Here is a 12,981-nt window from a genome sequence, read left to right as displayed (position 1 = left end):
CGCCCCTGGGCAAAAGAGGCCTGAGTGCTATAAGTCGCTTCGCTTGGTCGTTTATACTTAAAAATCAATATTTAAATTTATAACCTTAAATTTAAAATTGATTTAGAGTATTTTTATTAAAATTTATTTTCTATCTTAACTTTTTAACTCGATCTGAATACGTATGTAAAATTTTTTATTTATAAATTATTTTTATTTATAAATATACCGTGTGGAAAAAATTTCATAAAAAAAACTAGACAATCAGCCCTAGTTATTTAACCGCTCGTTATATATATAGTTTTATTTGTGTTGAATATTACTTATATAGTTAGCTCTTGCAGATATATGACTAAGGCTCTTGCTGGTATATGACTAAGGGAAACAGGGATATGGACTACGAAGCACAAGTTCAAAGATAAAGACTGAAGTTAGACCAAATTATAAATTATTCTCCAGAGGAGCGAGGCTCGATCACTCGTAATATATAACCAAAAGTTGAAAACTACTACTAGTACGAAAATTTCGTGGAACCGACATAATAATACTAGTACTAATACTATTTTGGGTTGCGCATGGACACCCGGCTGCGTCCACAAGTCAGGCACACACCGAGACCCAAAAAAAAAAAACCCAACACGGGGTGAAAAAAAAAAAAGAAAAACAACAACACGGCTACCAGGAGAGCTTCCTTTCGCCGTTCACAGCCACTTCTCCCAAACACTTTGGGAGAAGGGGGGAAAAAATGCTGGAGTTAAGTACACAAATCGATCGGGCGTAACACGTAGCACGAATCTCATCGCAGCAGCTGCAGTTAGTAGCCGCTGTCCACCACCGGGAACGCGTACGGCGTCGGGTACGCGCTGTCCACGGAGGCGTCGACGAACCCGTCGCCGCCGGTGTAGAGGCCCGTGAAGTCGACCGTGTCGTCCGGCACGAACGCGTCGGGCTCCGGGACGCAGCCGGCGGCGGCGTAGAACCCGTCGACGCGCCTCCCCGCGTCGCTGGCGGCGGCGGCGGTGGTGACGAGGTGGTCGGTGGTGGTGTCGAGGAGGAGGCGCGCCCTCTTGACCTCCCCACGCGCGCGGTCCGTCTCGGCGTCGGCGGCAGCGGCGTCCCGGTCGAGGAGGCGGCGCAGGACCTGCGGGTCGCCGACGACCTTGACGAGGAACGCGAGCATCTGCTTGGGGCGGCGCTCCGTCTCCTGCACGCGGCGCCACATCGCCGCCAGCCGGTCCTCGATCTCCTTCTGCTCCCGCCTCAGCCGGGCCACCTCCATAGCCACCACGGCGCCGTCCTCGTCGTCCTCCCCGGCCTCTTGCTCTCTCCTCTTCCCTCCTCCTCCCCCGCCGCTCCGGCGCACGATCCGGCGCAGCAGGTGCGTCTGGCCGCGCAGGAACGAGACGTGCGCGAACTCCCACCTGTCCGGGTCAACCTTGCGGAACCCCTGTGACCCACCCGACCAACACCACCTCGATCCATGAATCGATCGATCGAGCTTAAGCGAAGGAGGCAAGAAGAAGAAGAGGGGTACGTACGTAGGTGTTGAGCTGGCGGACGAAGCTGGAGAAGTTGGAGTGCTTGAAGTGGGCGGGGAGGAGGGTCTGGGAGAAGGCGAAGGGGTCGGCGACGACGAAGCTGTTGCTGTCCCTGCCCCAGGCGATGACGGCGTCGGTGGCCGGGTCGTCCACCATGCGGTACGTCTTCGCCACGAACGGCGCCACCCCGCCCTCCGCCGCCGTCGCCATGCTGGTGCTGGTGGTGTGGTTATAGCTTAAGCTGGATGGAAATGGAATTGGTGCGGGGGTGGCGCAATTTTATACGGTGAGAGAGAGCGGCGGGGGAGGGACGCGTGTGCGCGCTCCGGACCCTTTCGTGGCGCCCCTCCCAGCCACAAGTTCGTTCCTCTCTCCTCACTCACTCACTCTGCTGCGTGCAGTCGCGGCCGAGCAGTGCAGCAGAGGCCGCCGCGCCGCGACCGCTTGGCCTAGTGTAGTCTAGTGTTTTTACCGTGCCGGCTGCACGCCGCGGGTGATGTTTTGCAAGGGAAAAATAATCTATAAATTCTATGAAGGTGTTGTTGGTCGACTTAAAAGCGAGGATGAAAATAAATTATGATAAAATTTAAGTTTAAATATTTAAATTTAAATTTATAAGTATAGACCGAATTAGGAAAACGGGGTGGTGATCTGTTGGTTGGTTTCGTCGGCGTGGCGTGGACTTGAGGGCTTGGACGTGTCATGACCGGAGTAGCGGGGGGCAAATAGACCCAAAGGGAGCACCCGTCGGGCTAGATTACGTACGAACGGTCCAATGCGAGAGGCCAAAGCGCTCGTCGGGCGTGGCGGTGGCGCTGCGCGGGTCCGTTTTACAGTCGGCAGGCAGCCACGCGGCAGGATGGATACACACGAAGGCAGGTCCGTGTCCGCGCAGAGCCTACCTGGGCGCGCCACGCGGGCTTGCATGCAGCCGCGGCCCCGCGCTGCAACTGCAACCGTACTCCCTCCCACACCTCCAGCTTCCTCACCCGCCGTTCCCCGAAGCGGCGCCGATCGCTCTAGTAGTACATATGGCTGTATTCTATTGGAGCAAGAACACTACTAGCATGCTCCGGCCCCAATATCTCTGGAGTACAACCACCCTATATACGGACAATAGAGAGAAAACGATAAATGAAGGGTGTAATAACTAACCAGTTTTATAACAGAGGTGTATATCGTCTCTAATTTTATCTATATAAACAACTTTTAACTAAGAGCTCACACAATAATACATCAACTCTATATTATTCCTAGTATATTTTCAATACATGTTTCTTCTCTCTTAGAAATTGTGCAGAGGTTATTCCTCTCTTCACTCACCCACCTTATCGTTTAATTCTACATAGCATGTTAAGTCCTGTGTTAACAGGCACACAGTACTTGTTCTTAACTGTCATGCAAGAGCTATTTCTTTATCCCTGTTTCAGATTCTAATACTAATTTTATCTCTCTTTTTTAAGGTTTTCATTTTTACCCCTGTTTATTTGAACTGAACGGTGTTAACTTGAAGGTTAAAAGTACTCTTACCCTTTCTTGAGAATTTTATTTTTAGCCTTGTTTTTTTATCATTTGCTTTTTTGCCATGTTGTTGCATATATATTGATGTGATTCACAATAGAGGGCAAAAAAGCAAGCAATGAAATTCCCGAGAAAGGGTAAAAGAGTACTTTTAACCTGTAAGTTAATACTGTAGATCCCTCCATCCAAAGGAGGGCAGACTATTGATTCTGTTAAAAAAAATGGGTAAAAATGAAAATCCTAAAAAAGATGGATATAATCAGTATTACAATCCGAAACAGGGAAAAAAAGAAATTGCCCCATATATTAACTATCTAAAAGTTAAAAAAATAAAAACAATAAACTTTAATGAAAATCTTAAAATTAATTTTAGGTTTAAGATTAAAAATTTATATAGGAATAATTTACCCAAGCGTCGACTTGAGGGCTTGGACGTGTCGTGAGTCGTGACTGGACTAGCGGGCTGCGGGCAGGGGCAAATAGACCCAAAGGGAGCACCCGTCGATCGGGAGGTTTTGGACTATTTACCACTCTCGCTAACTCTCGGATACCATCTTCTTTAAAAACTTTAACATTTTGCCATCCGAATCTACTAATTTTTTTCCTTTTTGCCATTTTAGCTTGCTAACTCAACGATCTATATGATAAATGACCTTGTTGCCCTCATCTTCTTTCTCTTGTCCAACCCAGTGGAGGGGACGGATGCGAGAAGTGAGCAGCAATGTACAAGGGGCCACGATAAAGGAGCTTTGAGGTGTTGTTGCTCCTCTTTGGTCGTGTTCGTTGGATTGGATAACTATCACGCCCTGAGTTTTACCTTAGCTAATAATTAATTAAATAATGTATTACAAATAATTTGTTAATTAAAGTTCAGGAGAAAACCCAGTGTAATAAATTAATTTAATTAATTGGAAGCTTTTCGGAATGTTCTAAAATGTCCCGAAAGCATTTTAAATGATTAACAGGATTTAAATTTGAATTGCAGTCAATAAAATTTGCTCTGATAAACTTAATAAAAATCGGCAAAATTAAAGGCAATTTCTTTTTTTCCTCCTTCCTTTTCCTTTTTCTTTTTCCCTTCTTTTTTTCTCCTTTTTCCCTTTTCTTTTTCTCTTCTCTTTTTTTTTTCCTCCTGGCCGAACTCACCTCCCCCACTCCCCCCTGGTGCGATCTCTCCACCTCACCTCCCCCTGTCCGTACTCCACCGCAACTCCCCCTCCACAGCCGTGCAGCCCCACCTCCTCCTCACGGTAAATCAATTTCAATTAATTAGAACTCCAATTTCTTATCCATTTGACACCTTATCTTTTCCTTTTTAATACGAGATGGATAACTAGTTTTGTCTCTAGTTTTCTCCTATAAATAGACCCCCAAGCCCCTATTTTTTCCCGTCTTCTTTTTCCAGTCACGTTGCGCCCACGCCGTCTCTCTGCCGAGCCATCGCCTGTTCAGCCACAACCGTACTGCTCCCTGTTCGCAGCAGCAGTCCATCACCAATTTCTCCACCGAATTTCAGGTTCGCATATATTTTATTTTTGCGAATCAATCTAAATTCATCTACCGTTTAATTGTTTAGGTTTTCTAGCCGAACGGCGAGGAGTAGCAGCAATCCATCACTAATCTATCCACCAAATATCAGGTTCGCATACATTTTACTCATGCGAATCAATCTATTATTGATCTACCGTGTAATTACTTAGATTTTCTAATCTAATTAGCTAGCATGAGATTGATCTACAGTGCGGAGTTCAATTTCGTACACGTAGATTGATTTAAAGTTAAAGTCGTTTAGTTTCCAGTTTAGCGAGTCGTTAGATCTCGATTTAATGGGTCGCTAACTTCGTCCGTTGTTCCGCTAATAGTTCACGGTTTCGCGTTTCGAATCTGATTTGTCATGCGAATCTCTGATTCGTGCACGTTTTGGATTTGTTTTGCGAATATGTGTTCTATTTGTAAGTTCCCTAGCCGCGATCCAACCCGCGCTCGAAGTCCCCATCACCTCCCTCCGCTCGGCCTGTGTACTCCTGCTCCCTCTTTTTTCCCTGGGCCGGCCCAGCTCTTCTCCTGGCCTAGCTCGACCCGCTTCCCCCTTCCTCTCTCTCCCTTTCCCACCTGGGCCAAGCCAAGCCAGGGCCTAGCCAACCCTGTGCCCAAAGTCCTCTCCTCCTCCCTCCTCTCTCGGGACACCGACAGGTGGACCCCACCTGTTAGGCCCGTCTTCCTCCTCCGACTGCCCGCTCGCGCGCGCGACAGCCGTGCAGCGTGCAGGCCTCGACGTTGCTACGGCCATCTGCTGCCGGCCGCCGACTTCCCCTTCCCCCTCTCTCTCATGCCACTGTCATCGGCCACGCTGCCTCTCGTGCTGTCTCCCCCTTCCCATTCCATCGCGTCACCGCTCTACCGCGCTGCGCCAGCGCCTCGCCACCGCGCTGGTCTTGCCATCGCCATGGCTATCGCCCCATTCCGCAACCTACGCAGCGTCCGCCAATCCCGTGCGCCCACCGCCAACCGCCACCCCGGCTTCGCCGCACTGCTGCGGTCAACTGCCGCCCAATCCCTCCGGCTGCCGCGCGCCGTCCGACCCACGCCAACGGCCATCCCTGCACCTAGCCGCGCCCATCGCGCCGCCCCGCTCCGCGTTCCACGTGCCGCGCTAACCACCGTCCTGCTTCTCCCGACGCCGCCCCCTTTCCCGTGCCCGCCGCCAACCGCCTCCCGCACTTCCCGGCGTCGCATCCCGGCCACCGTGCTAACCGTCGGTCCGCCCTAAGCGCGATGCCGCCGCACTAGCCTCCGCCTTTAAAACCCCGAGAGCACCGCCGCTGCTCCCTCTTTGCGCCGCCGCCCTCTGCCTCTCTTCGTCGCCCCACCTATTCGACGCCGCCTCGGACACACTTCTCTCTCCCATCTACTGGACGCCGCTCCTCTCATGTCGTCGTCGTCACCGCCGCGCCGCCCTCGGGTCGCCGCCGCTCCGCGTCATCGTCACCATTGCGCCATCCCCAGTGAGCTCTCGCTCTCCTTTCCCTTGCCCCTCCTTCTCTTCCCCATCTCGGCTGCTGCCGCGCACCGTCGCGAGCGCGCGTGTGCCGTCGTCGTTTCGCCACCAGTCGCCGCTCGGCGTTGCCGCCGCACCGCACGACGTCGCGCCGACACTGCCGCCACTCCCCGGCCGTCGCCGCCCTCTCCCCTCTCCTTCTTCCTCTCAGCGCGCTCGCGTCTCCTTTGCCCAGCGCCGCTTCACCGCCGTCCCTCTTCTCCCCCTCACGCGCCGGTCACACGCTGCGCCGCCTTCGTGCCGACCGTCGCGCATGCGCGTCGTCGCCGTCGTCACTTTCTCCCTCCCCGTCCTCTCCTCTTCCTCGACTGGCGCCACCTTGATCGTCACCGCACGCGCGAGCCTCACCGGTTGCCACCGCCACCGCGCCCCTTCCTTCTCTCCTCTCCGGCGCATCGCCCTCGCGCTGCTCTGCCACCGTTCAGCCGAGGGCGCCGCATCTCTCTCCCCGACCGTTGTTGCCACCTCCCTTCCCTCTCTCCTCCCTCCTCGGCTCGCGCCGCCGCGCCCGCGCTACAGATGCCGCTTCGGGCCGCTGCCCCTTTTCCCCATGGTCGCCTCTACCACCGCGCGTCGTTGGCGTCTTGGCCGCCACGCGCCGCCATCGCCTCCCCGCGCCTTGCCATTCCCGTCGTCGCCGATGTCGCGCCATCATCGGCTGTCGTCGTACGCCATCGTCTCCGCTACCGTTGTGACCGTGCACCGCCGCCGTCGTCGGCCGACGTCGTCACCGAGCGCCGCTGGCCGCCATCGGCCGAGCCGAGACCCCGCTCTCTTCTGCTCTGTTCTCTCTCACTGCCTTGCCGGGCCCGCACGCCAGCCTCCTCTCTCCTCGCGGGTCCTGCGCGTCAGTCTCCTCTCTCCCTCTCTCACCCAGCCGTGGGCCCTATTTGTTGGTCTCTCTATCTCCCTGACAGGTGGTCCCCACCTGTTAGCATTCCTCCTTCTGTCTTCCCTCTCCCCCTAGGCCCAAGTGATAGTGTCTCTCCCCTCCCTTGAGTCACTGCCTGGTGGGCCCATCCTGTCAGCAACGCTTCTCCCCCTTGAGCCAACCCGTGGACCTAGTCCATGGTGCACCAACGTGCCCTTGAGTCACCACCCAGTGGGCACGGACTGTCAGCCGCCACTCTCTCCTAGCTGACGTCATTCCTCCAATTAATTACGCAATAATTCATTAAGGTTTTCTGTTTAGTTTAAAAACACCGTTAATCTTCTAAAATTCACTGCTAATTCATCTAGTCTCCGTTTAAGTCCATTCAAATTTTATTAAATCTAGAAAAATGCCAAGAATCCATTAAAAATAGTTTCTTTCTCTGTTTCAGTAGTTTTATAGTCTGTTTTGTTTGTTTTGCCTTATTTGTCGTAGGTTTTGACCCCGTCGCAACGCCGTTTGTTCTCGAAGTCATCGCCGAAGTTCCTTGTGGGTCTGAGCAAGGCAAGTGACACCCTTCTTTGATCATATTGATCCCATGATTATAAAATCCCTGCTTTACATTCAAACATGCATTGTTTTAATCTATTTATTTTATTTACCTATTGGGCATTTACCTTTATAGCCGTTGATTCCCACTTATTGTTATTGTCATCCCTGGGTAAATTTGACTAGAATTAGGGTTAGTCAATGCTTAGCCATGCTTAGTTCAACTAGCTCACCAATTCTTATTTAATTATTGATTAGACTTTGATAGACCTTTAATGGTTGTGATCATTATTAATCTCCCGATGTGGATTAATAATAACTAAAATATTGCTTATGGTGGGCTATGGGTGCATGGTTTTGAAAGTTGCACCCATGGCAATTAAGGACCGGTTCTCGGGAAACCCTGGAAGTCTTACACGTACTAACCACAAGCCAGAGTGGGCAACGGTGAGACTCGTAATCTAGCTTGTCCCTATTCGACGTACCAAGGCAAGGGTGAGCGTGATGGAGTATGGACGGACAATCAAGGTGTAAGGAAAGCCTCTGCTGCTTCCGGATTCACCAAGGCACAAGAGGGAACTGCCCAACTTGGTGTAAAGGAGGGGGTGAAACCTGAAGTACGGTGCGATTGTCTAGGGAGGGTTAGGTGAAAGGTCTTATCATGGTTTCCATACTGAGGTATCATGGTGATACGTTGGGGCATGATAACATGCTTGGGAGCCATGTCTTGTGGGTGAAGTTATACACCTTTGCAGAGTAAAAATATTCGAATAGCCATGCCGCGGTTATTGGGCGAATTGACAGATTCATTGGGATTAGTGAACCTTTTAAATAACTTGTTTTAAAACTTGATTGATCTTGGAACTGGTTTGACCTTGCACAATGGGGTGTAACGTTGGCAGTGGTTTGGGTCTGTCGCAACATGGTTTAACGTTGGACAGAGGGTTGACCCTGCTGTAGTGTGGTGTAACGCTGGACAGTGGTTTGGGCCTGTTGCAACGTGGTGTAACGTTGGACAGTGGACGATTATTTTAAATGTTATTTTACTGTTTTTTCCATCTATTTTGTTTACTGTTTTGCTAAATTACTGCAGCTTTTGTGCAATTTAACCTCAGCCTATCCTTGTACCCTATTGCATTCATTATTCTCCTTCTCTTAGGTGTTACTTGTTGTTCTCTCTCTTGGGTGTTACTTGTTGAGTACGGTGGTTTGTACTCAGCCTTGCTTAATTTTTCCCACACCAGTGCAAGTGCTAGAGCCTGAGTCAGAAGTCAGAAGATTGTTCCCAAGGTTGAAGTGTGGTTCAGTCTGCCGTCGAGAATGCCTGTGGTGTGAAGCCGTCATCGCCAGTTGAAGCTGAAGATTAGATGGTTTAGGTTGTTTTTCTTTTTCCTCTGCATTTCGATAGATAACTGTTTTTATTTGTTTTCAAGTCGTGGAACTGTGTATTAATTTGTCATAGTGTGTACCCGGGCTGATTTCTAGACCGAGATTAATGTATGCTATTGTTCAGAAATTGATGTAAATTTCTGGACGTGACAATAACTAAGTCATATTATCTCTTTTTCCGCGCGCACATTTCACAAACTTCTAAACTGTGTACTTTTTATAAAATTTTTCTATTAAAAAGTTACATTAAAAATCATATTAATCTACTTTTTAATTTTTTATAATTAATAATTAATTAATCATGTTCTAATATAATACTATGTTTTCCGTATTGGATAACTAACCCCCATATTTCATCACCTGAAGTCAGCCTTTCTCCTCAGCTCTGACAAAGATGGCAACAACCATAATGATGCAAACCGGCTAAAGTGAGTGGGTGCAAGAGGAGGAAGAATGGAAAAAGAGGGGCAAAATCGTCTAGTGTCTGCTATATAGCTACACATTATGTAAAAAAATGTATATAAGAAAGATATTGCTCTCTCTTATGGCAAAAGGTTAAAATTTTTCGGGAAAGTGGCATTTGAGAACGTGGCACCCAAGAGAATGGCATAAAGTCAAAATCCCCGTCGATCGGGCTACGACCACGAGTCCACGAGAGAGAGGGGGATTCAGATTGAGTGATATTGTCCCGTGACATTTTCGGTGATATTATGTCACTGACATATGAGCCTTGCATATTTCTGGACTCACGCAGGAGCCATATGTTAGTGATAAATGTCACGATGAAATGTCACTAAATCCACATGCGTGGGGGTGTCCTAGTCTAGATTGCGTACGTACGGTCCAATGCGAGAGGCCAAAGCGGTCGTCGATCGGGCGTGGCGTGCCGCTGCGTGTGTCCGTTTTACAGTCGGCAGGCAGGCAGGCAGGCAGGCGGCCACGCGCGGCGCACTGGGCGACCCACGCAGCCGCAGCGCAAGCAGTATGTCTACACACAGGCAGGTCCGTGTCCGCGCACAGCGAGCCCCGGCCGCGAGCCTACCTGGGCGCGCCACGCGCGCGTGCATGCCGCCGCGCCCCTGCCAACGTATCCAGCTTTCTGACCCGCCGATCGCTCTAGTGTATATGGCCGTATTCTATTGGAGCAACAACAATAGCCATGCTCCAATATCTTTGGACTACAACCCTATCTAAGGAGAATAGAGAAAACGAGAAATAAAGTGTGTCATAAAGAGTTTTTTTTATAATAGAGGTGTATATTATCTCTGATTTTATCTATATAAACAACTTATTAATTAAGAGGTCACGCAATAATACATCAACTCCATATTATCCATAGTATATTAATTTCAACAATTGATTAGCTAATCCACGTTTTCTTTTCTCTTGGAAATTGTGCAGAGGTTATTCCTCTCTTCACTCACCCACCTCACCGCTTAATTCTAAGTATCATGTTAAGTGCTATGCTAACGGACACATGGTACTTGTTTTTAACTGTCCTGCGAGAGCTATTTTTATATATGCTCTAAGATAGATATATTAAATATATTAGATATAGGTACAACAAAAATATTGGAGTCGGCCTTATAACTGTTAATTATATTTACATATTGGAACCAACCTATCATACATGTTAGCTTTGATATAAACCTATAGCTACAAATTGATGATAGAAGATGAAATGTTAGGCGGATCTTTTAACTATTAAATCGTATAAAGAATGAAAATAACAATATATAAAGTTAAAATTTTACTTTACAAAGGTATTATGATAAAATTTTATATTTAAACTTTTCTCAATAATTATTTTAGCGAAAAATGTATTTGCTGAGAATAATCCAAACAAATGTACACATCCATGGCACTAGAACTCTGTATGGCTCATGATTGCTACTGCCAAGACTAAATTGGGTACTCCACATAAATGACGACATATATATCGCCTATCTGACTCAAGTCAATATGTCATATATGTAACCTTCTCGTCATGCATTTTCCTGCGTTCACGATAGGGCTGTCAACGAGCCGAGCTCGAACTAGCCAACCTATTAGGCTCGAGCAAGACATAAGCTCGAGCAAGACATAAGCTCAAGCTGAGCTCGAATTGAGCCTACCAAACCTTCAGGCTCTTAGATAGGTTCGGCTCGAGCTCGGTTTGAGTATATGATATAGTTATTTTGATAATATTTTTTTGAAAAAAACAACAATTTCAAGTAAATCATATTAAATAAATTATAACTAAGATTTAAAATTAATATAAAATAATTCATATAAATTAATTTATCATTTAAATATGTAATAATTTATTCTTAATCTACTAATTCATCAAATGAAAAAAACATATATAGTAGGGATGGCAATGGGTCGGGTTGGGTACGTGCGGAGTAATAACATATCCAACCCGATACCCGCCCATGAATACCTGACCCGTACCCAAATTGCTTAGCGGGCAAAATATTATACCCATACCCATACTCGGCGGGCGCTCGGATACCCACTGGGTACCCGGTGGGTATTTTGAAATAAACATATCCGTAATTTCTTATCCAATATACATAAAAAAATAGTAAAAGAAACAAATAAACTCAAAATTACAAATAAAAGAACAATGATAACAAAATTATAGTATCGTACTTAAAAATAGTGAACTACTAACCAACCATAGTATCCCAATGAAATATATACGATTTTTTATATGGACCAATTGGCGAAAAAATTATATTTGGGTCGGGCGCGGATTACCCACGGGTAAAAATTAAAACCCGGCCGCTACCCATTTGGTAGTCAGGTCACGGGCGGGTACACCCACGGACAAAAAATTGTGCCCGTACCCATGACTGTCGGGTTGGGTACCTGGGTACCCGGGGGTAAAATTGTCATCCCCTAATATATAGGTAAGCTCGTGAGAAGCTCGATCTCGACTCAAGAAAGCTCACGAGCTTAGAATCAGGCTTGGGCTCGGCTCGTTAGGAGCTCAAGCCAAGCTCGAACCGAGTCTGAGACGAGCCAAGCCAAGCTCGAGTAGCTCATGAGCTTTGAGCTTTTTTGACAGCCCTAGTACTAGAGTACCCAATTCTTAAGGAAACGTATTCTCCGCACACGACTCTCGTATTACACCAACTGCCTTCCCGATCCGTTTGAAAATATAGCTTCTTTAAATGGAATTTGAGCCATCCTAGTACTACAAGTTCAGATTCATAAGATTAGTATATTAGTATGGTTTAAATCTCATCTTAATTTGTTATATTTTGGAATGGATGGAGTAATAAATATTATCAAATATTATAGAAAATATACACATACTTTCTCTAGCTCTATCCGGCCGTCTATACCTATATATAAAATATCATTAAATTCATTATATATGGAGAGAAAAACAAAATTGTAACATATTTATACTCTTAAAACTATTGGATTTTTATTTTTTAACAACTAAATTATAATGAGTATGAAGATAAAGACCTTATACATAACTTTATTACTATTGGAAGCATGTGTGTAAATATATTTTGGCAATATTTGTTGTAGCCGATATTTCAATCATCCCACCCATAGCAATAAAAAACTAAAAAGATTAGAATATCTTCTACGTACTTCATCAAATTGTATTGCAATTATCATCCAGTTTATCTATTTCTAATGTATTTCCTCTATATTTTCACAAACTTCAATTTCAAGATATGCTGTCGTTCATCTGCCCTAATTAAATTAGTGGCACAAGGAAAGACCAAACAGAAGTGCACAAAATGAGGAAGAGATAGCCACGGAAGTGTTAGCACCTATGTCCGGTAGGGATAAAAGAAAGGTAGGAGGCAGCGTTAACCATTTTTTAATCATATTTTTCTTAGAAAAGGAATTGAGAATAATAGAAAGAAACAAAAACGGTATCGGTCCTCCGGCAAAAATATTTGGTGTTTAGGACAATATTTGATCAAATTTCTAAAATTTTGACAAGCAACTATTTTTGAAATGTTTGGTTTAAATACAAAACAAATGGTATAGATAGTGTGGGATACATGCACTAGGGGTATCTGCAATACGTAAATATCTAATACATATTCATGAAGACATTACGA

At 46.7% G+C, this 12,981-nt stretch overlaps 1 protein-coding gene across 1 annotated transcript; it reads right to left on the bottom strand.

Moving 5' to 3' along the window:
- Window positions 1-386: 386 nt before the first annotated feature.
- Window positions 387-1,744, bottom strand: LOC102712698 (heat stress transcription factor C-2a-like). The gene is made up of 2 exons (XM_040521164.1): window positions 1,518-1,744; window positions 387-1,426 (listed from the first exon to the last, which is right to left on the bottom strand). Exons 1-2 carry the CDS (start codon window positions 1,725-1,727, stop codon window positions 794-796), a joined length of 843 nt encoding a protein of 280 aa, XP_040377098.1. The 5' UTR covers window positions 1,728-1,744; the 3' UTR covers window positions 387-793.
- Between the last annotated feature and the right edge of the window lie 11,237 nt (window positions 1,745-12,981).

This window comes from Oryza brachyantha, chromosome 2 (assembly GCF_000231095.2).
Source record: "Oryza brachyantha chromosome 2, ObraRS2, whole genome shotgun sequence".
Lineage (NCBI taxonomy): Eukaryota > Viridiplantae > Streptophyta > Magnoliopsida > Poales > Poaceae > Oryza > Oryza brachyantha.
The sequence above is the reverse complement of the archived record's forward strand: the minus strand, read 5'-3'. Positions and strand labels throughout refer to the sequence as shown.